The 26,779-nt window shown below is 37.9% G+C and overlaps 1 protein-coding gene across 1 annotated transcript in view; it reads right to left on the bottom strand.

The window, feature by feature from the left end:
* The window catches only part of RELN (reelin), a 475,654-nt gene that overhangs the window by 179,203 nt on the left and 269,672 nt on the right, over positions 1-26,779 (bottom strand). The window contains exon 16 of the mRNA XM_005862985.2: positions 8,483-8,628. Coding sequence (XP_005863047.1) covers positions 8,483-8,628 — 146 coding nt within the window. The remainder of the gene's footprint in view (positions 1-8,482; positions 8,629-26,779) is intronic.

Genomic DNA, 26,779 nt, shown 5'->3' with positions numbered 1-26,779 from the left:
CCTTTCAGACTGGTGTTTCTGATTTCTTGGAATATATTCCTAGAAGTGGAATTACTAGGTCAAATGGGAGGTCCATTTTTAATTTTTTGAGGAATCTCCACACTGTTCTCCACAGTGGCTGCACCAGTCTGCATTCCCACCAGCAGTGAACGAGGGTTCCTTTTTCTCCACATCCTCGGCCGCACTTGTCATTGGTTGATTTGTTGATGATAGCTATTCTGATAGGTGTGAGATGGTACCTCATTCTCATTTTGATTTGCAACTCTCGGATGATTAGTGACTTTGAGCATGTTTTCATATGTCTCTTGGCCTTCTGTATGTCCACTTTTGAAAAGTGTCTATTTAGGTCCTTTGCCCATCTTTTGATTGGATTGTTTATCTTCCTTTTGTTAAGTTGTATGAGTTCCCTATAAATTTTGGAGATTAAACCCTTATCAGATGTAACATTGGCAAATGTTTTCCCATGCAGTGGGCTCTCTTGTTTCGTCGATAGTTTCTTTTGCTGTGCAGAAGCTTTTTATTTTGATGTAGTCCCATTTGTTTATTTTCTCCTTAGTTTCCATTTTCCTAGGAGCTGTATCAGTAAAGACACTGCTATGACATATGTCTGATATTTTGCTGCCTATGGGTTCTTCTAAGATTTTTATGGTTTCCCATCTTACGTTTAAGTCTTTTATCCATGTTGAGTTTATTTTTGTGTATGGTGTAAGTTGGTGGTCTGGTTTCACTTTTTTGCATATTATCTGTCCAATTTTCCCAACACCATTTATTGAAGAGATTGTCTTGACTCCATTGTATGCTCTTGCCTTCTCTGTCAAATATTAATTGAGCATATGACTTAGGTTGATTTCTGGGTTCTCTGTTCTGTTCCGTTGGTCGATATGTCTGTTCTTGTGCCAGTACCAGGCAGTTTTGAGAACAGTGGCTTTATAATATAGTTTGATATCTGGTATTGTAATCCCTCCAACTTTGTTCTTCTTTCAGATAATATTTTATTATGCACATGCCAAGCTATATTTAGTCATTTTCCTATTATTGAATTTAAAAATATAGTAATAGATAGTTATATTATTTATCCCGCTTTATGGGCCTGAGGAATTACATTCTCAATTCCCTAATGCCCCTGGATATGTTCTAAAGCACAGGTAACCTCAAGCTAAAGTTCTGAAGGTGTGAGAGTTCTGCTCTTCCTTCATATAAACTCTTAGATATTCAGGACTGTTTGGTGGCCAGTGTTGAGGAGGTGCACTACCAAGGAGGGCATATGGAAAACAAAGACATATGAAGTAGGCATATGAACATTTTGGTGCCAGCAACCTACTCTGACATTTTCAACAGAAAAATCCTATCACTGGCTAATGACCCAGGATGCCAGGAATCAAAGCACTTCAGATGAATTAATATTTCATCCACTTTTTCCATTTGACTTCAGTAAAGAAGGTCCTCTCAGATAGGGAGCCAGTTGGATGCTCATATGGACGGCTGGTTTGTAGAGGGGAAAGGAGTGAAAAACCAATTCAAGAATGTCACTGCCAAGAGCAAAAATGTGCTGCAAATTTAAAAAGGATCTAGAATTCACATGAAGGAGTTCCAGAACAATGTTTAGCATTTGTAGCTAATCTAGAGAGCTTTTTTTAATTAGACAAATTACTATTTATACTCTTTAAAGATAAAAATAATTTGCTTAAATAGAAAGCAATGTTAGAACTCAGGTCAAAAGCAAAACAAGTAAGAAGTAATATGTGTCTTTTAACAGCTTGCAACAAGTTTACGCTGATCCATTTTAGCACCTCCCGGGTTTTAAAAAATATCCAATTATCATTTTAACTAGTATTGCCTTTTTTCATAATGACCTACTTATTGGTTTATTTAGGGGTTTCCTTGGCCTTTTTAATTTTGTTTGTGTTTCTTATATATAATCACTAATAAATACGAGCAAATTTTTTTGAGCACCACTTTGCTCATATCCCATTACTGATAGTAATTATAGTTGGGATAACAACTAATTTCTAAGTTTTTGGATAGCTCATTATGTGCCATACATTGTGCAAAGTGCTGCAGATATACTGTTGTATAAAATATCCCCATTTTTTTTTGTTAATCCTCACCTGAGGATACTTTTTCTATTGATTTTTAAAAAATACTATTGATTTATTTAAAAATAAATATTATTTATTTCAAAGAGGAAAGGAGAGGAAGAGAGAGAAACATCAATAATAACAGAGAATCATCCATCAGCTACCTTTTGCACACCCCACACTGGGGATTAAGCCTGCAACCCAGGCAGGTGCCCTGATTTGGGAATCGAACTGTGACCTCCTGGTTCACAGGTCGATGCTCAACCACTGAGCCACACTGGCAAGACGAGCTTAAATTTTTTATTTGTACACTACTCTTTCTTGAATCTCTCATCTTCCTCTAGAGTTAATATCCAGGCATACATCTTCCAGTAATTCATTCAGAGAGGGTAAACTTTCTGAACCTTATGCAATTGAAAAGGTTTTTATTTTCCCTATGACTTGAATGGCATTTCTCTGGAGAAGAATTTTAAGTTCTAAATAATTTTCTCTCAGAAATTAAAATAACTTCTTCAGTTTTTAAAACTTATGCTTAATGCTACCAAGGAAAGTACAATGAATCTCAACTAGAAGCTCTTAGGACTTCTCTCTTATTGGTACTCTGAAGGTTGTACTCAGATGGTCTAAGACTGGGTATTTTTCCATTCATTTTGCTGACAATTTTGATTCAGAGGTTTTTGTGTGTTTTTTTTCCTTCTTCTTTCTTAAATCTCAGGAACTTTCCTTCAATAATAAATAGTCTTTGAGTATTTCATTCTACATATTCCCTCTGATTTCTCCTTCTGGATGTCCTATTATTTCTAATGTTAGAAGTCCAATTATTTTACTCTTTAATTCTTTAATTCCCCCACTAATTTATATCTCTTTTTTTTTAATCTAATGACTCCAGTTTTGGGAATATCCCAAGACTCAAATGTCCAACTCATTAATTTGCACTTCATTTATACTGATATTCAGGGTGAGAAAATTCTTTAAGTTTGTTTTAACAATCATAAAGTTTCATTTCTCACATATTATTTTTTTCCTTATAAAATCTCTTTTTATTTCACAAATGCAGTATGATCTCTGAGGATATTAATTACACTTCTCATAAAAATCTTCATTTGTATAGTCAGCTACTTCTAATTTCTCAGCTCTTAGTTCTTTAGTTTGGACTTGATTTTACTCAGATTTGATGACTTTGGGTCATTTGCTTACATTTGTTTCTACTATCCTCTCTTAGTTTTGGTGCATATGTGCCCAGTGATGGGGAGGCAGATGTGGCCTTGGCTGGAGACTGCCCTGGTGGCTCTGCATTCCCTTTGAGGTTTCCTGTCACCTGGCATTGCCCCACTTTTCCATTCCAAGGGTCCACATTCACTGCTTGCTCATGGGGAAAGGCCTCTGCTTGGAAGTGGGTGTACTGAGGGCTCACCTGCTTGGCAGGCACCACAGCAGCACCTCAGAATCCCATCCTGCTCTGTGCCCAGCATCACTGACCTGGAGCAGCACTGGGACACCTTTTGTAGGGTCTTATTGAACATGTGTCTTGGGCTATAGTTTCCTCCTTCCACCAAATCCCTTCCTCCTCTCACTTTCTTTGGTGTGTGTAATCCTTCCTAATTCTTGATCTAACAAGGCTACAATTTCTGGTTTACAGTGTTATTATAAATTCATTTGCTCATTTTCTAAATATTTTTTATTGATTTTAGAGAGAGAGGAAAGGAGAGGGAGAGAAATATCAATCAGCTCCCTCCTGCCCACCCCCTACTGGGGATCGAGCCCACAACCCAGGCATGTGCCCTGACCCAGAATTGAACCAGCGACCTTGGTACATGGGACAACATTCAACCAACTGAGCCAGAGGATCATTTTCTGTAACTTCCAAGGATTTGGGGCAGGTGGGGAAGACTGGAACATGCTGTTTTGATTCAATTATTCTAATATTCACTGCACTTGTGGAGTTGCTCTCTTTAGCATGAATACTCTGGTGACGACAAAATAAGATATTTTAAAAAGGTATTTGGGGGTGGGGTGGGGAGAGATTAACCAAAGAACTTACATGCATCTATATATGACCCATGGACACAGACAACAGTGTGGCAAAAGCCTGGAGTGGGGTAACAGGTGGAGTGGAGGGGGTCAAGGGAAAAAAGGGGGGGCATCTATAATACTTTCAAAAATAAAGATAAATTTTTTAAAAAAGAAAAAAGGTATCTGAATTGTAAAAACATACAATGTTTGCTTTTGGAATGAAAGATAAGTATACAAATTCCATATTATAGTAATGCATTTTCCATAAAGCTCCCTCCCACCTGCTGACAGCCTCAGCTAGGTGAGCCATGGTGGTTGCTAATTAAATGATGTGTTTGTAAGGTTAAGCCACAGTTCAGAAAGACAGACATAAATTAGCAGTGTATCTATTAAAGTTTCTCTCTTGCAGAAGTAACAGATGTGTCTTCTTTAGGAAAAAGAAAAAAGACTTTAAAATCCCACTTTAAAAGACTAAACTCAACGACACTGGCTTTGGGACAGCGTTGTGATATGAAAGGCAAACAGTTCTCGCACCCTTGTGATCTGAGATCAAATTCTTCGATTCAATGGTAGGAAAACAGGGATATTTGGAAAAGTGGGTTCCGAAAAATGTCATAATGACTTAGTAGCTTTCTTTTTTTCTTGCTATTCAGGTGCAAGGTTTGGAAATATTATTAGAGAGAACCACATCTTCTATTTTCTCTCCCATATTTCTTATGGGGGGAAACAGTTAAAAGAGAAGAAAATATTATAGCCATATAAATAATTTAATTTTAAAATTGTTTAAAAAACTGACCTCAAAGCTACAGAATTAAATCAACTCAACTGGTTACTCTAAATATCATCTGTTTTCTACCTACTTAGGCAGGTGAGCTTATAATGACAAATTATGTGGGTGGAGATGCTTGAGGAGAAGAACGAGACAAGTATTCTGTAAACCTGGCTGAAAAAAAAACAAAACACATCAAGAATTTCACTACCAGAGTCCTAATCTGTTTTCCTTTGTTACCATAGGTAAAAACGCTTCACATTAATTTGATTTTGTGACAGAATTTTCCTCCCAAAGCTATGATTAAAAATTATTATAGCAGCATTCTTTCCTAGACCAATAAAATAGCATTTGGGACTGGGTGGGTGTGGGGAGGGGGCACACACATATACACACACCACTGTAGACTAAACCACCATTTTTATCATCACCCCAAATGCTGAATATATTAGGTCCTGTCATTATCCTTTTATACCTTTACAACATAATGCCATCTTAATAACTGAGCACCAGATGGGAGCATAGTGAGGTAATTCTGGGTGTGTGGCCTGATATCCTAGGGGAAGAGCTGTAAATAAGCCAAGGTGTGGTGTGAGAATAAACTACTTTTAGAACTTAGATGAATTAGTTGTGTACCAATTAGAGTGGCACAGGTGTTATAGTCAAGCACATTATCCCATGTTATTGGATAAGAAACCTGCTGACAATGCCATAGCTTGAAAGCATCGGCCTCTTAACTGTAACTGATCCCTGATACATCCTCAGTCCAGAGGAATGTCCAAAGGCATAGTTGAAACCATCGAGTCACAGAGTGAATGGAAATTGCTCTGATGTTCCTCTGTGTCCATATTGATTTTAGCTCTTTTTTTTTTTAAGGCACAGATACTTCTATTTTTTAAAATATTTATTTATTTTTTAAAAATATGTATTTATTAAATTGATTGGGGTGACACTGGTCAACATAAACATATAGATTTCAGGTGTGGGTTTCTATGTTACAAGATCTGTATATTGCACTGTGTGCCCACCACCCAAAGTCAAATCTTCTCCTGTCACCTTATATTAAGATCCCTTTTTGCCTCCACCCCCTTCCCTCTGGCAATCACCACATTGCTGTTTGTGTTTATGAGTTTCAGTTTCATTTTCCACATATGAGTGAAATGATATAGTTCTTAGGCACAAATACTTTTAGTTCTTTTTGTTTTGTTTTGCTGTTTTGGAAGATGATTTAGTTTAGCCACAGATTATATTGTATCATTAGTGCTCTGTGAACATGGAATGTCTGATCTGTTAACTGACATTTATATATTATCAGCTGTTTCTGGACCAGTACATTAATTTTTAAAAACATGTTTAATTTCTCCTAATAGCAAATCAATTGCTTTCTAAGCTTAATTCATGAATGAGTTTTCTGTGAGTTTATCTCCACTGTTACTAGTAGAGGGGATTTCTTTTGTTCCTTTATAAACAGGACTTCATGATACTACAAGCTAAAAAAAAATAGAGGAAAAGGGCATTGTGGGAGATAAAAAAAAGGTAAAAAATTTTCTCTCCTCTCCTCAAAACAGTAAGAGTAAGTGGCATTGCCCGGCCATGGTGGCTCAGTGATTGGACATTGATCGACCTATGAACCAGGAGGTCACGGTTCCATTCCTGATCAGGGCATAAGCCTGGGTTGGGTGCTTGATCCATGATCATGCAGGCGGCAGCTGATCAATGATTCTCTCTCATCACTGATGTCTCTATCTCTCTCTCTCTCTCCCTTGCTCTCTGAAATCAATAAAGATATATATTTTTTAAAAAAGAGTAAGTGGCACTGAAGACTAAGTTTTACTGGAGAGCGGGAAGGAGAGGGAGAGAGAAAGGGAGAGGACATGGTAGTACTGACGATGAAAATTGCTTCTCTGCTTTACTGGGAAGAGGGCTGGGTTTCACTGAGATGTGGCCCTCACTGAAGAGGAGGACTCTTCACTGCTGAATGAGTGGCCTGAGCTTGGAGAAATGAAGGAGTGGAGATCAGCAAACCTCTTCTGCTTCAAACTCTGGGACCCCCCCCTCATAGGCAGTCAAACTACATAATTAGGAAGAGTATTTAAACTGGTCTTTGTTTGGGGTCAGAAAGAATGATATGCTGGTGATGGATCCTTTATCTCCAGAAGGTAGGTAAAGATGCCTTGCGTACATTGTCAAAGTTCTGGACCCCATCAGAGCCCTTTGGTCTGTGAGGGGAGTGGAATGAGCCCTGTGTAGCGTTAAGGGTTACAACAAAACAGCAGCCTAATGTTTGGGTAGATCCTGGAGATGAAAAAGAGAAGCAGCAGTTGCTGGTCCCTCAAGGAGATACTGGAGTGACAGGAGCCTAAGAGAAGAAAAACTTTGTGGACTGAAGGCCTGAGCATCAGTGCTAGGCCCAGAAAGGTCAATGGTGGCACCGAAGGGGTGGGGTCCCTCCAAGTGTCAATCTCCTTCAGAGGCCTACCCTCGCCTGTGCCACAGACTTCCCTGGGGCAAGAAAGAGCAGAGCTGTCAGCCACAACAGAAACCTAGCTTTCAGCAGTGAAAGACCCCGATGTGGCCCCAAGGAGTAGCAGCAGCAGTGGCAGCTCAGGCTGCTGGTCAGATTTCCCTCTTATTGGGCCTGAATGCATTTCCTGGGCAATGCACAGGAAGTGGGGAGCCCAAGAGAGCAATGTTGGCCTTCTTGCCACTCTGGCACTTACATGTTCCATCCAGTTTTGATTTAACTTGAGAGAGACAAGACTATATCTCAGATGTGTTATGGAAAAGCTTCTCACAGCTAACAATTAAATGACTGCTATTTCATATTCACTATGAAATTACATTTAGTGTTATTTCATTTATCCTCACTGCAGTATTAGAAAACATATACTAAACAATGGAACCTGGTGTTCTGATTACATGTATTTATTGCAAAAACAAAGCTAGGTGAGAACCAGGACATTTCTAGACTTTCTTCCCCACTTACACTACCTTATAAATTTTTATTTTCTGAACCTATTAATATTTTAAAATGTGAACTTATGAAAATGCTGCTTGATTAATAGGAGATATCTTAGAACATAAGACCCAGAAGAAGGCACATATCTCAGAATGGCCAGAAAATACTGCCACCAAAACACTCTCATAGCTTCATTTCTCTTGTACTGCAATCTTAACCCCATATTCCTCCTTTACAAATATCTCAAAGATAAATTTTACCCCCTCAACAACTTTTAAAGACCAGAGCCATAAAAAATCAGATAATCACATCAATAAACCTCAGATTTCATGGAGACAACCGAAAGTCTCAGTATAATAGTAGTGAAAAAATTTTATATTCTATAATTTGAAAAAAAATAATTTCTCCCAGTAAAAGCTGAATAAACAAAGATAAAATATGTGTTTCAACTGAAGATAAAAGGTATTTACAATCACCAATTTTTAATATGCATAAAAATAGTTGTTACTAATAAAAATATTTAGGTTAAATATAACCCTTATCTGTTCTAAGAATCATCGTATTGATTTAGCTATGCTTTGCTATTTAACAATATGCATTTAAAATATGTGAGTGGAATAAATGTAAGTGCTCTACACAGCATGGGAGATAACAATTACTTACCCTGTAGGCTGGCTCTCAAATTCTTCTGACCACTGCTCTTGAATATCCTCTGTAGAAAGATCTACATCCCGGGTGGTTGCAAAATTAAATTCACTGCCTTCATTTCCATGGAAATAAATGGAGTTCCCATCTGACTGACAGCTATGCTGTAGATAAAAAGAGAGCATGGGGTGGCTGTTGAATTGGTTTTGTAGCTGAATCTGTCTTACTCATGTATAATTAGAATTTTTAGAAAAGTCATTATATTATTCCCTCTCTGATGGACTCTCAAGTCAAAAGAGCTTGCTACTTCTTTTTTGTCTTATTTAATTCAATTACAATTTCTTTCTAACTTATTAAGTTATTATAAAAAAGGAGTCAAGAGGCCATTTGATCTTTGCCACCTCAGCCTTCAGAATGAAACAAGAATATTTTAATTGGAATAATTTCCTATCTTCAGCATAGTCCTTGTTGTGGGAATTAAGTGTGATAATGACTTGTCATATATTTTCAATACTGTGGTTATGGGCTAAATTGCATGACCTTTTCATTATTCCATATAGTTTTAGCTTGTCATTCAAGCCTTCCACAATTTGTCTGTAAATGGGATGTGAGTAGACTAGCCAGCTAATCAAAACATGGAATATAGAAAAGGTCAAAGTAATCCCTGATATGATCATATACTTTCATCCACCTTTTGAGTAAAAGTTTCTGACCAGACTTAAGAAGTGCTGAGAAATCACAAACTTTGTTATTCTCCAAAAGAACACTAGGTTTACAAAAAAAGAAAGAAGAATTTCTTATGATAATTTTTAAACATTTTTTTAAGCTTAAAGAGAATAGTCAAAGGCAAGAGCACACGCTGGAGCTGAGTAAACTGAGTATTTAAAAAATATGATAAATTTGCATTAATAATTCTTGGTAACAAGTTATATAGAGAGAAATGCTAATAAATAAAAGATCAAACATTCTTTTATGTTATATACATATATTCTTAAAATGAAATAGATATGAAGCGAAGTAGTTGGGCAGAAATATTAGTTAGGCACAGTGAATGTAAGTCCTGTAGGGCAAAGATCATGTCCATTTTATTCTGTGTTGTAGTCCAGGTCTTAGCACAGTGCTTGGCATATAGTAGGAATTAAAATATATTCTTTCAACAATTAAATAAATCAATGAGTGAATGATATAGCTATGCCTTTTCAGGTGTTAAATTAATCTTTCATGGAGAACTCAGTAGTAGAAGAGATTAACAAAGGTACTTGGAGGAAGGGGTTTATAATGAAGTAATATAATATATATTCTTTGCTCTAAAAAAAAATCCCAGTCTAGATGAGATCTATCAAAGATAGGTCTCAATGCCAGGCAACATATAGTAAGTGCTAATGAGTGAGAGAGGATAGAAGTCACTGTATGTGGGGGCTGGTGTAGGTGAGCAGGCTTCATAAATGAGTAGGACTTCAACAGCCTTTAAATAAAAACAAAATCCAAGTTGGATGACAAATAAATGAATGACAAAGGTGACAAGTAGGCATGATTTTCAGAATTACACTTTAGCCTGACAGCAAAAGATCTTAAATGGTAGTCTAAGAGATCTCTACAATATTCTGTTGGCAGTGGTAGTCTAGAATGGAGGAATGATGTGTGCAAACAAATGTTTTATGACAATTAAGCTGGTTAATGCTGGTAAAATCAATTGGGGGAGAATTTAGATTACTACACTGAAAGAGTAAATAAAGCTTTCAGAAGCTCCTGTAAATTCAAAAGAGTCAAAAAGCATATGATCATGGGGAAATCACTTCATAGCACTGAGATATTAAGGCATATCCATTGGATCTTATCATCTTAGATATACTGTTGTGTGTGACATGTATCTCCTGTCAGAGAATCTTTTTCACAACACAATGAATACAGGTTATTCATAGATGCTAAACTGAGATCACTGCATGCAATCTTTAACCCACACACATTGATAAAAACTAGGATTCAGTTTTATTTAATAGTAAATAGAAACTGTCAAGCTATGAAAGCCGAAGTATCCTCTACTACTGTGCATCCTATAAAGACAATAAATGCTAAGTGGAATAACACAGATTACTTTCTTAATAATAAATCCACTGAGCTTTAAGTTTCACAGTTATCTTCACATTCTGGAATCTGGAACAACTGTGGCCTATGTTATCTGGAAGTAATATAAGAACTCTGATATCAATGCAAGCAATACATTGTCATCAACCAAGGAAATGACAGACATGAAATCTTATACATGTGACAATGGAATAATTTATATTACAATTTTAAAGTATGTATTTGTGTAATAAAAACAATAACTCGCTTAACATAAAACTTTAGTCATTTCTGGCTAAACATCAATTTAATTTTTCAATTTTGGTTTCCTATATATATAAAATCCCCACCCGGGATATGCTTTTATTGATTTTGGAGAGAGAGGAATGGGGAGAAAGAGAGAGAGAAACATTGATCGGTTGCGCCTTGACTGGGAATTGAACCCACAACTTAGACATGTGTCCCAACCAGAAATCAAACCTGCAACATTTTTGGTAGACACTCCAACCAATTGAGCCACTTGGCCAGGGCAGAATTGTTTATTATTTTAAGACTGTGTTATACATAATTATGTTTCAGAACTCCTCCAAATTTATATTATTAACATGTCTGATACATATTTTAATGAAGTTGAAATTGAAATTTTATGTAAAAGATGAAGTCATTTTAAAATTAGAGAGCATGCTGTTAAACTTGTTTCACAACATTAAAATGTCTTAATGTTTTGGGAAACTAAAAGTATATTTAAATGATCTTTATGGTAGTTACTTTGCTGTTACAAAACATTTGGTAGTTTAGTAGACCACTTGTAATTGTACAATTATTGAAAATTCTCTATTAAATATATACTTTTATCACTATAACTGCAATAGTGCCAGCATAGGAAATACAAGTAATATTTATCGTATCAAGTATGAAGAAAGCAACCTGAAAAAAATGTAACACTCATTTTGAGTAATAACCAATTTTCATACTAGTAGAGTCTAAATATTAGTATGATCTGTCTTTGGCAAATTTCCTTGAATGATAAAATGGTTTAGTTTTTGTAGTTTTATTATTCCTCTAGGGAAGAAACTGTTAATACCAATCTGTAGTAAAAGGACAATACTCAAGACAGAATCTAAATGAAAACAGGGCAGTGGTTTATGCCAGTCGGGGTTCATTTTGCATGGTGAACACCCTAATCCCATCTGCCAAGTTTAAGGGAAGAGTCACAGTTAGCTTTGTTATCCCTCCCAAGTAGATCCAGTGTCCTTTGGGTGTGGAGGGAGAGAGGTATTGCTTTTTGAATATTCTCTTTTTCATAGTCTTAGTTAGTTCAGAGCCACATAATCAAAGAAAGGGTGTGACACACCCAAAGTAAACAGCGGCCTTTCAGAAGGAGGGGGCTCAACCTTCTCCATCTCACAGCAAGACAGGCTGCCATTTCCTGGGTGGCAGGGCCTGCAGATGAACTGAACCCACACAGATGGCTTGGCTTGCTCTGCTCCCCACCACACTGAGGAGATCAGATATGATTTCTGCCTCAGCCTTTCTGAGTAGAACCCAATGTTTTTCAAGTTTGGAGTAAGGGTAATATGAGCCAGCAGGCTAATATAAGGACTACAAAATAGGGGATAGTCTGTAACACTGGTGAATTCTTCAAACATTTGAGCAGGAATGGGCCACCTGAGAAGCTGATTAAGTATAGACCCTATACTTAAGAATTTTGCAAAGGGTTGAGGCCAGTTCGGGGTTCTCATTTCTGAGGATTCCTAAGATAATTACAAGGCAAGTTAGAGTTTCTTGTTTGTTTTAAATATATTTTTTATTGATTTCAGAGAGTGAGAAAGATAGAAACATTCATGATGAGAATCACTGATTGGCTGCCTCCTGCATGCCCCCCACGGGGTATCAAGCCCTACAACCTGGGCATGTGCTCTGACCGGGAATCAAACTGTGCCCTCCTGGTTCATAGGTCCACTGAGCCATGCAGGTCGGGCTAGAGTTTCTTGCTAATTCTATTTTAGGATTGGTCACAGATGGCTTAATGTCTTAGAAATGGTCTGGTTTCCCAGACGCTCTCCAAACTGAGAATTTATACCTGAATGCATTTGGATTGAGATGCAGTCCCTGGCCTCTGCTTGTTTGATATTGCATCTCTGCATCTGAATGGGACTCCATGGCCTGCTTGATTAGGTAGGGGTTGTTGGAACTTTCTCCTAGAATTTACCTCAATTAATTTAACACCTAAAGGAATGAAGGCCACAAAGACCTGAAGAAAACAAAGAACTGGAAACCAAAAATAATCAAGATGACAAGAAATGAAAACTCAGTTACTATGCATCGGAATTTGAGGATTGGAGTCAGAAGGCATGTTCCCACACATTTCTCTGCTTAATGGCAACATGGTTTTGTACAAGTCATTTAATTCCTTTTGTCCCGTTTCTTGAGCTGTAGAATAAGACCAATAATATATATTTTCTAGAGATGATGTTAGAAGCACAAATAATATATATGGAAGTGCTTTTTTAAAACTCTTAAGTGTTGTAATAAAATTATTTTATTTCTGAATATGTGCATTTTCAAAAAATAAGGCATTATATTCCAAACTCTTAGCAGTAGTTGATAGTAAAATTGAAGGCTATTTAAATCTATTTTTTATTGATGTTAGAGAGAGAGGAAGGGAAAGGGATAAAGAGATAGAAACATCAATGAGAGAGAAACATCAATTGGCTGCCTTCTGCACATCCTCTACTGGGGATGGAGCCTGCAACCTGGGCATGTGCCCTGACTGGGAATCAAATCGATGACCTCTTGGTTCATGGGTGAATGCTCAACCACTGAGCTACACCAGCCAGGAATTAAATCTATTTTTTTTATTGTGTTTCTCATTAGATTAGTCATTAAAATTCTTAAGATCAACTTAAAACCTTCAGTAAAATATAAAAGAATATTTCCCACAATACAATATGGTAGGCACTGCATATACTCATTCATTTTTAGTGCAGATAGACCATCAATTAGAAATGTAAAAGCCCTTCAAATTCTGGCAGATTACCAAACATTCTTCTGAGACAGGAAAACTTAATAATGCAAGATGTCTGTTGCCACTTCTCTTATAGATGCATTGTATAACATCAATGCACTATGTTAAAATCCAAACAAAATGTGCATCGAAACTATGAAAAGAATTCCAGAAAATTGCTCTCAGTGATTTTAATAGCCAGCTGTTTTTGTTCAGCATCTATTCAAACTCATGTCATTTATATGAAATGACAATTAAAATCCAAACAACTTTAAAAGACAGTTAAATGAGCTCTTGCTATGTTAAAAACAAGATTATTTTGGAAGTCAGGATATTTTATTTTGAGTATAGTAAAAACATCTATCAGGTTTTCTTGAGAAAATGATTATAAATAGCATGTGATGTCCTGAGTCATACCTTTTGATTGTGGTGAGTATATATCAGGTAACTAACTGGAATTTATTCTGGGTAATATGAAAGTATAAATTTTGTAGATGGGCTCCAAATATATCTTTCTATATCTAGCCCTCCTAACATACATTAATTATAATTAATTTGACTTTGTTGCATTACTTTTGCATTGATCAATGGCATGCACTTGATACTTTTAAGTACTGCAGATATGCAATTATTAAAAATCCCTTAAATGAAAAAAAAAATTTAAAAAGGCCCTGGCAGGGTAGCTCAGTTAGTTAGAGTGTTGCCCAATATGCCAACATTGTGGGTTTGATCCTGGGTCAGGGCACATACAAATTTTCCTTTAAAATTGTTTAAATGTACACTTAAATTTTTAATGAATGGCTCTATTTAACAAAATCCCTTAAACATAGTCTTTCTTTGCTTGTATCTGTCAATCAAAAATATTTTCCTACTTTGCTGTTATATGGGTTTCCTTTACTTGAAAAGCAGAACACAGTGTAACTAAGTGACAAGAATTTGCCATTCAGAAAAGCATCAACAGGAAACATCAGTGCAAATTCCTCAATATAACAAGTCCTTGGCCGCAATTCAGGATAGCATTTTTCTAAGGTTGTTCCCTATACTCCGCTGAAAATGTTAATGGCTTCACCTCTGTGCTTATAAAAGTACTTGCAATCACCTCCAACCATAGCTTAATTAGGTTTCTATCAAAGATGAACACTAAGGCACCTCTTAATATTATCTCCCCGGGGTCTAATGGCCCTGATGATTCTTTCAAGCATCTGTAGCCTGGCAATTTATTTTTTTACTATATATCCTTTTTGTTGAAATGAGTATACTGGGCATTTGAGCAATGCCAGCTTGCAGAGAGCTGGTGGCAGATGGAATGAAATCTGCCTGCTATGCCTTCCCTCCACATGAGCAGAGAGCCATCCATTTCCTCCATTAAGGAGTTGTCACTCAGCCCACCCAGCTGGAAGACCGTTTTTGATAGCCAAGCTGGCTGGTGGCAGACAATTCAGATACAAAGTGCACTTTAAAAGGAAGCTAAAACATCATTTGTAGGAAAATTGAAAATGCATGGCTTCCACCACAGCCAATTTTTTAATGACTGTAATATTTTAAGTGATTATTTTTTGCCACTTCAGATTGCTCCTTAGAGAGGAGAGGGTTTTTGTTTTTTAATTAAAATCTAGGCAATGCAAACAGATGAGATATGAGGAGCAGAGAAAAGAGAAATAAGATGAATAAAATTAATTAAAATGGCATTGTTGGCAGAGCCATAAATTAGCCACTATGTGACTGGAAATAAACCCATATATTGTTGTAAGAGTTTCTGGATTAAAGTGAGATGTGTGATTGGAAAGTGACTGACTTACAGCCTACATATCATTGTGTTTCACCTTGCATTACGCTATAGCTTTATCATATAGAAATACATATCTCCTATATCTTTGTTCAATGGCCTTTAAAAGTGCAGACTTTCCTATTATTTTAAAAATCAAAGTAGGAAGAAGAGAACAATTTCTTTCATGAGGCAAAATGAATTTGTCATTTTTTTTGCACAATTTCTAGGAAATTTAATGCCAGTTAAAAAAACTGAAAACTTGGCTATGAACACAGTCCAAGGGCAGGAGGGCTGAAGTACATTTTCTCTAGTCAACACAATAGATGCACCCGTGGAGAGTGAATTTTAGGGGGCTTAAAGAGTGTTTTTTCCTCATTATTTTCTGGATTCATTAAGCATTCACATTTGAACCACTTTATGCTAAGATTCATAAAGATTCAATTTATGGTATATTTTGTGACAAGTGTATAATTACTTGGCAATAGTTACAACAACTCTAAAATGGCAATAGTGACAGTTTTGAATTGGAGTAATGAGTGGAAGAATAACAATGTAAAATTCCATAGGCAGTTGTTAACCTTGTTGATGGGGATCAACTTGACTTTTAGTGTCTGAGGTTTTCAGACTTGCCTCCTCAAATTAAGGCCAAGGACACCAACTACAACATGGAAGGCTGCAAATACTGAGGAATAAAGGCCTGGCTTTATAGTAAATATACTTGGCTATGAAAATGAAAGCTGTTTGATCTTGGGGAAGCTACTTGGCCTCTCTGAGCCTACTTTTCCATCTGTGAAATGGGGGTAATTATGATGGTTAGATGAGATATTGTAAGTAACATGCCTACTAAAGATTGGTGAATCTTAGGAAATCAGTAAATGTTATTTCTCTCCTCTTTTTTGCTCCATCTTTATTCATTCATTTAACAAACCTTACGTTAATGAGTGTCACTATGCTGTCTAGGTGCAAAGCTGATGGAAAAATATTATTGTTTTAAAAATATGTTTTACTGATCTTAGAGAGAGAAGAGAGGAGGAGAAAGAAATATTGATGAGAGAGAGAACATCTATTGGCTGCCTCTTGCACGCCACCTACTGGGGATCAAGACCACAACCTACGCATGTGCCCTGACTGGGAATCAAACTCTCCCTGCATGGGATGACAACCAACTGAGCCACACTGGCCAGGGACTTACTATGTTCATTTGTGAAGTTCATATAGAATAAATTTCACTTACCAATTATTGTATTAACTTAATTAGTGATTAATGGTGTCAGCTTCAGATCAAAAACAAACAAAAAATGGGTACATTAGGCAGAGAGGCTCTGGGGACTTGTTTGAATAGTTATTTTCAATGGAATTTATCAAAATTATTTGTTTCTGTGCTTATTGCCACTCTCATCATGGTGATTTGGCTCAATTCCATGTTTCACTAATGCTATTCCACATTAATTACTGTACAAATAGGCTGCATTGAGGGGAATTGTGAAAAGCACACTACGTACATTTAACCCTTCATCCCCAAAGTACTCTTATTAGCTTAACAAATTATATTCTGGCTCATTCTATAACATCATGTACCCAGCTCTTGGGGGAAACATGACAATAACAGCAATGCAATCCAAAGTGAAGAACATCCCAAGCAAAGGGAATTTAGGTAGACAGCATGCAATTAACCAAGCTGGAATCTGGCCAGAAAATCATAGTTAACATTCCGATTCTTAATGGAAAAAGACATGGGAACATGAACGAGCTACAAGTCTGACTGAGCTCGGGTTTATCCTCATTAGAAAGCCAGGACTCCAATCCCTCACGTTACAGACCAGAGTGTTTCCAGTACAATGATTTGCAAATCACATTTTTGGAAAGCATATCTGATTTCCTCCTGTTTGTCCTTACATTCTAAAAAAGAAAATCATTACATGAATTGTTGAGACCATTTTCTGGGGTGCTCAATTTCTGGGCATTATAGTAGGCAGGTATTGCTCTGCCAGGGGATTATATTCCCAAAAAGCACGTTTAAAAAATGAATTCTGCTTTGAGTGTGATCATTCCTTTCACTGTTTGTCTTAGATTTTTTTTTTTCATTAGCCTCAAATTGTGAAAAGCACACTACGTACATTTAACCCTTCATCCCCAAAGTACTCTTATTAGCTTAACAAATTATATTCTGGCTCATTCTACAACATCATGTACCCAGCTCTTGGGGGAAACATGACAATAACAGCAATGCAATCCAAAGTGAAGAACATCCCAAGCAAAGGGAATTTAGGTAGACAGCATGCAATTAACCAAGCTGGAATCTGGCCAGAAAATCATAGTTAACATTCCGATTCTTAATGGAAAAAGACATGGGAACATGAACGAGCTACAAGTCTGACTGAGCTCGGGTTTATCCTCATTAGAAAGCCAGGACTCCAATCCCTCACGTTACAGACCAGAGTGTTTCCAGTACAATGATTTGCAAATCACATTTTTGGAAAGCATATCTGATTTCCTCCTGTTTGTCCTTACATTCTAAAAAAGAAAATCATTACATGAATTGTTGAGACCATTTTCTGGGGTGCTCAATTTCTGGGCATTATAGTAGGCAGGTATTGCTCTGCCAGGGGATTATATTCCCAAAAAGCACGTTTAAAAAATGAATTCTGCTTTGAGTGTGATCATTCCTTTCACTGTTTGTCTTAGATTTTTTTTTTCATTAGCCTCACCTTGCATTAAGACTTAAGATTTTCAGGCAAGTTAATTTACATATTTTCATAATTTGGATGTAATGATTTTTATTCTCCATTAATGTTTCAACAACTTGTGACAATAGTATTAGACAGGTGGCAGCAGAAACCCAGAATGAAAGCTTCAATTCTTATATAGGACTGGAGATTTGCCTAGTGTCCCCTGGGACAATGAATTTGGCAAATGCATAATGTATAAGAGCTATAAGAAAATTAATAAACTCTCCTGTTCTGACTTAATGCTTCCCCTAATGAATTGTTGATTTACCTAATAGCTCCTGTCTTCATCAGGACCTTCGATGTTTGTTAAACTAGGAAATTTGTCATTATTGGATATTTATCAATAATTAATGGAGGAGAGAGGAAGCAATCTATTTAACTGAAAGTAGGAGTAGAGAGAAGGTTAAGATATGACCTGTCTAAATTCCGTATACTTAGTTACTCCAAGTCCTTGGCATAAATGTGCAAAATTTAATAAATTACTTTTTAAGGAAACTTCTTTTGAATACATGTGGTCAAATCATAGCCTATTATAAAGGACAAACCTTTATAACAGACTCTGACAGTCAGCACTGATTTACTTCTCAATACAAGTTCCCATAAATGTGTAGAAGAAGTAATCTGGAATCCCTTGCTAATAACACTATGAAGTAGGATAATAAACAGAAGAAGATTAGCAGGTGCAGGCACAGCCATCAGAGTGGGAAGATTCCTTAAAAATAAAAAATACAAATAACAGCACCTATCTCATAGCGATCTGCATTTAATCTGTGGGTCAATTCCAGAGTTGACAGAAGCCAGTGATTTATGCCTTTGCAAGCTGAGAGTATCCAGGGTAGCTGAGCAGATAGCAACATTTATTAATGGTGAGTGAGCAAAGCACCCCCCTCTCCCTAACAGACACACACATACAGATATCAAGGAGCTATAGATCATTCATGCTTGCAAAATACAGATCTTGACTACAACTAAAGATGAGAGTAAACAAATATACAAAAAAATGAAGCAGCTGCTTGACCAATATCCACCTCCATGGCATATTGATCCATTTGGAAACCCTGCTTCATGGGGAGTTGGATGGATTGAAGGATGAAGAAAATACCCCACAAACTAAAACCTGCTCACAGCTCTTTCCTTGCCATTTGTCCCTGGGTTCCTTCTGAGTACCTCACTGATTTTTGCAGCTCTTCTCTTTGATGGTGAGTCATGGAAAGTAGGCAGCTGCAGCAGTTCCAAGCTAAACCTTCAAAAACCTACATTTAGTGTTTTTCTTTGAACTTAAAATTAAGGATAGTCTCAGATTGCAGGGTGTGTCTGAGGAGTTGGAAAGAGATGATTTGATGGACTTGTCCAGATGTTTCCAGAGTGACTAAGGAAAATTAAGCACTAAACATTTAGAGTCTTTACAGATACTCAATGTTCATCTGCTATAGACAGAAAACTTGGATGATAGGGTCTTTCTCATAGTGTGGGAACCTGCAAGCACTCATGAAATGCCATCATTACTACTATTTATACTATTTCATTATTATTATCATTTACCACTATGATTAATATTATTATTTATTATCATCCACTATCCATGCTACTGTAAGTATCTTCCCTGGATATGAGAATCCTACCCAAGATGAAACACTGATTCTTGATACTATATGATTAAATGGAAGGTCCCCCCCCAAATATCACTTCATTTCCTTTAAATTCTGATGACAAAACCAAGACCACCATCACTGAGTTGGAGCACCAGAAGTTGCCCTGAGAGTCATCATTTTCCCACTTCATCTGTTTTCCTAGGACACTGAATTGGAACACCTTTCTTCACTAAATTCTTTTTTTCCCTTTTTCTTTTTATTAACATAAATAATTTTTAATGTTTAAATTACAATTGACATACAATATTATATTGGTTTCAGGATTACACCCCAGTGATAAGATTACTCTACCCAGCAAAGCTATCATTTAGAATTGAAGGACATATAAAGAGTTTCCCAGGCAAGAAAAGGCTAAAGGAGTTCATCACCACAAACCAGTATTACATGAAATTCTAAAGGGTCTTCTTGAAGAAGAAGAAGAAGAAGAAGAAGAAGAAGAAGAAGAAGGAGGAGGAGGAGGAGGAGAAAGAGGAGGGGGAGGAGGAGGAAGAAAGATAAAATATATGAACAATAAAATGGCAATAAATACATAGCTATCAACAATTGACTCTTAAAAAACAAACAAACAAGTAGAACAGAAACAGACTCACAAATAGAACATTTTGATGGTTGCTAGATGGGAGGGGTTTTCGGGGGATGGGTGAAAAAAGTGAAGGGATTAAATATATAGTCAGTCCTGGCTGAGTAGCTCAGTTAGTTAGAGCGTTGTCCCAATATGCCAAGGTTATAGGTTTAATCCTGGGTCAGGGCACATACAAGAAGCAACCAATGAACGCATAAATAAATGGAACAACAAATCGATGTTTCTCTCTTTCTCTCTCACCCTCCCTCTCTCACTCTCCAAAATCAATCAATAATTTTTTTTTAAAAGTACAAATTGGTAGTTATAGAATAGTCACGGGAATGTAAAATACAGAATGGCAGCTATGGTAGCAGTAGCTATTCTCATGACTGCAAATGAACTGGCAGAAATCATATACAAAAGTTAAAAAAGAAATATTCTGTAAAAGAAGGCGAAATCATCACAACCAATAATTAAGACATGGGACTCAATATTGAGAGGGTTGCAGGCTCCTTGCCTTGCTAAGCCCACGATCTGCTTACTCTGGTTGCTAATGAGGGCGGTGCTCTGGAGCTTTATGACTTGCAGCACTGTATTTATTGGCAGTTAGAGCACCACCTACTTGGTCATGAACAAAGGGCTGCCTAGGGATTTGTGGGAAATAAAATATCATGATGGTAATTAGAAGCATAAGAATATTATGTGCCTTCTCTTCCACATGGGCAAGTTCTCTGAGAAAACATTGGAAGATGAGTCAGGCAAGGCCATGAACTTGTAAGGAGAATGGAGGAGAAACACAGATGGCTGTACAGGAAAAACATTTCAATTCTGTAACCTCTTACAGTCCTTCCAAATAAAAAAGCACAACAAATCTAAGGCCAGGTTCAGTGTTAGAAACTGGTACTGTTATACATCTATTTCATATTAATTACTAAAGAGCCAACAGATGGTAATAGCTTTCTACCAACCCAGGGCAGATTTAAAGTGGTGACCTATAATTGCAATTCCCCAGATCACATAAAATCCTAAGTTAATTACTCTATTTGGTCTTATATCATTTTGCCCTACTTGAGATAAACAAGGACAGGCTCATATGAAATGGGTTAAATATTCCCCAAAAACTGAATAAAGAAGAAATCTAAAGGAGGCAAGGAGAAATACGTATGATGAATGCCAGTGACTCATTTGTTTCTTTCTTATTTGACCTGACTCTCTCAAACATTATGTTCAAATTCATCGGCTCGACAGTTTACATACTTACTACTCTCTATTCTCTTGTTTTATAAACAGTATCACTTAAAGATCACTTGCTGTTAATAACAAAATGTACCATTAATAATTCAAATTATAAGCATGACATTGAAACTTAAATCCAATGAAAATTATTTCTTTTGATTGCCAAAGGTTACAAGTATGGACAATACTTGTGTCCAATGTAATCAATTTAGTGCATTCATTTTGATATTACTTTAATGGCATATAAGGATGACATAATTTGTGAAGTCTTTATTTTTTCTATCACGTTCCTTTTCCCCTCCTCATAACTGGTACTGTCAGCTCAATCCTTTGCCTTCTACTAATTTTCCTCTGTATTTACTTCCTTGTGAAACTTATTTGTTCTTAAAGTTTTCCATGAAGAGGATGTATATTTATTAAGTCCTTTCTACATGCCAGGCACTATCCTAAAGGTTTTACATGTATTTTTTTCTTTACTGATTAAGGTATTACATATGTGTCCTTATCTCCCCATTGCCCCCGCCCCCTCCCGCCCATGCCCTAACCCTCCTGGTGTCTGTGTCCATTGGTTAGGCTTATATGCATGCATACAAGTCCTTTGGTTGATCTCTCCTCTTTACCCCCACCCTCCCCTACCTTCCCTCTGAGGTTTGAGTATTTTTAACTTTAATTATCATGACATGAAGTGCATCCTATTTTTAGTCCTGTTATAGGTGAGAACAGTGAAGAACTGTGAGGTTAACTAACTTGTCCAAGATCGCATGGCTAATAAATGGTGAAGCCAAGATATGATCCCATGCAGTTAAGCCAATTTCCTTAACACTGTGCTATATCCAGTCCCACTCACAATATTTTCAGCTAACTTCAAGTCATCACTTAATGTGAAATTCATTTTCTTTCCCTATAAACTAGATCTTGTTATTTTTTTCCAGCTTCTTATCCAAGTCAATTAACACCTAATAATCTAGCATGTGCCACACACCAGGTATTGAGAAATGGTTGGAATAGTCACTGAGCTTAAGAAACTAACATTCTAAACAGGGAAAAACATAAATGAAAATAAAGCAATGTTGTAAATGCTCTCATAGAGGTATATGTCCAGTGTAACAACATGTTGAAATGGAATTAATTTTGCATTGGTTTTGGTTGAGGCTCCAAGAAAACAGGTGGCAACTCCTCCACATTCCAAAGTGAGGTGATGGACTGAACATAAGGACCTTGCAAAAGAGGTGGTAAATGGGCTCACTTATCACTCACATTGAAGGCACCCAAGCTTGCAGATGATGTGAGTAGGAAGCTGGACAACAGAGAGACGATTTCTCTAGAGAGGGTTGTTAGTGAGCTGTGAGTCCCATCCATGCCCATGTCAGGGAGGAGGGTACCCTCTCCTCTTCTCAAACCTGGTGTACAGGATATCAGGGGTACCACCTGGAGGGCCTGCTGTGTGGTCTCGGACTAGTGCCAGGCAGAAGACGGCTGCACGTATAAGTAACTACTCTCCTCCCACGGACGGGTCCAAGGTGACTGCTTACCAGACTAGGCTTGGGCCTGTGCACACAAGAGACAACCTATTTTGTCTAAGATCCTGCCCCTGAACTACTTTGTAGAGGAGCAAGAAGCCCTCAGCAGAAAGAGGTTGCAGTCATTAGCCAGAGGTCCCAGAGAGATGCATGGGGGGCATCCCCAGCTTTGGACAGGAGTGGGGTAGGTTCAAGAGAGAACCAGCTTTGATCATTTATCAGGATGAGGGATTAATACTTTTCTCTTACAACAATAGCTGCATCTTTTCTTTTCTCCTTCCATCAGACCCAGCCCTGGAGGGCTCAGAGGCTGAAACTTGTGGTGGGTGGTGAGGAAAGAGAAGGACATGACCACTGTCTCCATCTCCACCCACTGCAGTAGACCTAGGCTGGAGGAGGGAGGAACTATGAATGAAACTTGAGGTTTGGATTCCTACAGTAAACTGGCCCTATTTGTTTTTAAACCAATAATGTAGGAGACTAAGGTGATTGGATGATGTGTGTTGGTCTATCAGCTGTCTTAGGACCTGCTTTAGTTTTCATGCAAAGAAGGCAGAGATGAATTTGAATGGTCACTTGGGAAAAAGAATGGATCTGTTTTCTATAGCCTGGCCCCACCCCAAGTCTTCTTTGTTCAGCCTAATGGTTATACCAGCACAGAGAGGAGGGGGACATCAACTATACAAAACTTCACATGGACAGACATTTGAGCTGGGCCCTTGTGGATGCTGTGCAATTTCCAGGCGGAGAAAAGAGAAAGGTGGGAAAGCATGTATAAAGGGGTGAGGGTGTGCAGTTCTATGCTGTATTTGTGAGGCTGATAGTCAGTGCGGCAGATGAGGATGAAAAGTTAGGTTGGGCCTAGGAAAGGGTCTTGAATTACATGCCAGGGAGTTGGGTTTGTATCTTCTAGGCCTACACACGTCTTGAGTATGGAGGGAGCATGATGCCACATTAAGGAATGATGCTGTAGTTTTTGTCAGTGGAATTCCTTGCATGATCCTTGGCTTTTATCATCCTTGTCAGAGACAGTCTCCTAACATTAGACTGCTGATTTCCTTCTTCGGTGTTCCAGAATTCTCACTCTATTTCATCTCCCAGGCAGGCTACTGAAAATGCCTCCTGCCTCCCTAAGAGAAATATTTTAATAGTTCACCTTAGGTCAGAAGTCAATACTTGAGATGGACCCATAACTAGGACTGTGAAAACAAAATCAGCTACGGTAAAGAAGGAAGAGACTAGTGTTTGGTCTGAAGTTACTAAATTCTAATGTCTGAAAATCAGTCATCTGGAGGAAGGGACATGCAGTGTTAATAGAATAAAGCTGAAACAAGATAAATAAATATGAGAAAAGCAAGAATCTTTTCACCTAGAGCCAGAAAGTGATGGGGAAGAAAATGAGCAGAAAATTTAACAAATGAATGTTGAGAAGAAACAGGAAAAACAGAAGCACATCAGTTTATATTTATTACTTATAAGAGCAAAGTCAATGGTGACAGATCAAGGTTACGTCAGATTCCCGTATTTGAATCCTGGTTCTGCCACTGGTGAGAGGTATATTTTGAACAAGTTACTCAACATCTTTATGTCCATTTCAACATCTGTAAAATGGGGTTAAGACAGCACCTTCCTTATAGGTTTATAAGGATCAAATTATATGAGATGATATATATAATTCTGTGTGTGTATGTGTGTGTGTGTGTGTGTGTACACATGCCTCAAAGAGTAAGTACCTAGAACAGTAAGTACTTGATAAAAAGTAGACCTTTATTAAAAAAAAATGCGTTTTTATTGATTTCAGAGAGGAAAGGAGGGGGAAAGATAGAAATATCAATGATGAGAGAGAATCATTGGTCAGCTGCCTCCTGCACGCCCCACACTGGCGATCGAGCCCACAACCCGGGCATGTGCCCTGACTGGGAATTGAATCGTGACCTCCTGGTTCATAGGCCAATGTTCAAGCACTGAGCCATGGAGGACGGGCAAAAGTGACTCTTTTTTATTGGACAAACAGAAATTGGAAATGAGAAAGCAGAGAGGGTACCACCACAGACGCTGGGTAATTAATTTGAGGGTGTTTGGGAAGAGTTCAGTATATAATTGCATGACTAAAATAGCAGACTGAGCCCTAGCTGGTTAGCTCAGTGGATAGAAGGTCGGCCTGAGGACTGAAGGGTTCTGGGTTTGATTCCAGTTAAGGGCATGTACCTCGGTTGCGCCCGGCCCAGGCCCTGGTCAGGGCTAGTGCAGGAGGCAACCAATTGATGTGTTTCTCTCACATCGATGTTTCTCTCTGTCCCTCTCTCTTCTACTTTCTCTAAAAATCAATGGAAAAATATCCTCGGATGAGGATTAACAAAAAAATTAAATAAATAAAATAATAAATAAATAAATAAAATAGTAGAATGATGGTTGCCAGAAGGGAGAGGGATTAGGAGGCTGGGTGGAAAAGTTGAAGGGATTAAGAAGTATAAATTGGTAGTTACAAAATAGTTGAGGGAATATAAAATAGAGCATCCTATATAATAAAAGGCCAATATGCAAATCGATCGAACAGCAAAATGACTGGTCGATATGATGTGCACTGACCACCAGGGGGCAAATGCTCCGCTCAAGCAGGAGCTGCCCCCTGGTGGTCAGTACGCTCCCTCCGGGGGGAGCGCCACTCAGCCGGAAGCCGGGCTCATGCTGGTGAGTTCAGCGGTGGTGGCAGGAGCCTCTCCCACCTTTGCAGCAGTGCTAAGGATGTCCGACTAATGGCTTAGGCCCACTCCCCAACATCCCCCGAGGGCTCCTGAACTTCGAGAGGGTGCAGGCTGGGCTGAGGGACCCCCCGAGTGCATGAATTTTGTGCACCAGGCCTCTAGTAGGAAACATAATCAATAATATTGTAATAACTATGTATGGTGCCACATGAGTACTTGAAATATCAAGGGGATTAATTTGCAAAGTACATGATTGTCTAAACACTATGCTGCTCACCTGAAACTAATAAAAAATAATATTGTAAAAACAGTAGCTCTTATTAGACAAAGAGTATTCTATCTGTCCTTGACACCTACTATTCCCTCATCTTCTCAATAAGTCTCCAACCTTCTCCATTCCCTTTCCTAAAAATCTCTGAAATCTGTCCACATTTTCCCATCCTGTTTGTGAATTCTGGCCAACATGATCTCCCATTGGACTGCTGTTATCAGCCTCCTACTTGGTGTCCCTGGACGCCTTCTCTTCCCTCCATTCCATCCTCCATTCTCCAGGGGGTAGTTCAAAATCAAATATGATTGTGTGACTAAATTGGAACACTGGTGACTCCCTATTACTTTCACAATAAAGTTCAAACTCTATAGGAGCTTAGAAAACCTTCAAGGTTTTGTCACTGGCCTTGTCTCCAGATGTAACTATCACAAGTCTCACCTTAAGAATCTGTTAGAAAACTATTTTGTACATTATCCAAGACCTTTGTTTCGTGCTCTCACTGTATGTCATTTATGATTCTAGAAACAATAGTCCTCCCACCTGGCCAACTCCAAATTACTCTTCAGTCTCTGCTTGGATTCCACTTCTTCTGGATCGCCTTCCTAAACCCTCAAGTCTGGATTTGGTACTATATGTTGTATTTCCACAGCATTCCAGTTTCCTAGCAAATTATAGCAATTACTAGAGGCCCGGTACACAAAATTTGTGGATGGGGGCTGGGGGGTGGAGGGGATGTGTTCCTCAGCCCAGCCTGCACCCTCTCCAATCTGGGACCCCTTGAGGGATGTCTGTTAACGAGCA

This window comes from Myotis brandtii, unplaced genomic scaffold, assembly GCF_000412655.1.
Source record: "Myotis brandtii unplaced genomic scaffold, ASM41265v1 scaffold17, whole genome shotgun sequence".
Taxonomy (NCBI): domain Eukaryota; kingdom Metazoa; phylum Chordata; class Mammalia; order Chiroptera; family Vespertilionidae; genus Myotis; species Myotis brandtii.
The sequence above is the reverse complement of the archived record's forward strand: the minus strand, read 5'-3'. Positions and strand labels throughout refer to the sequence as shown.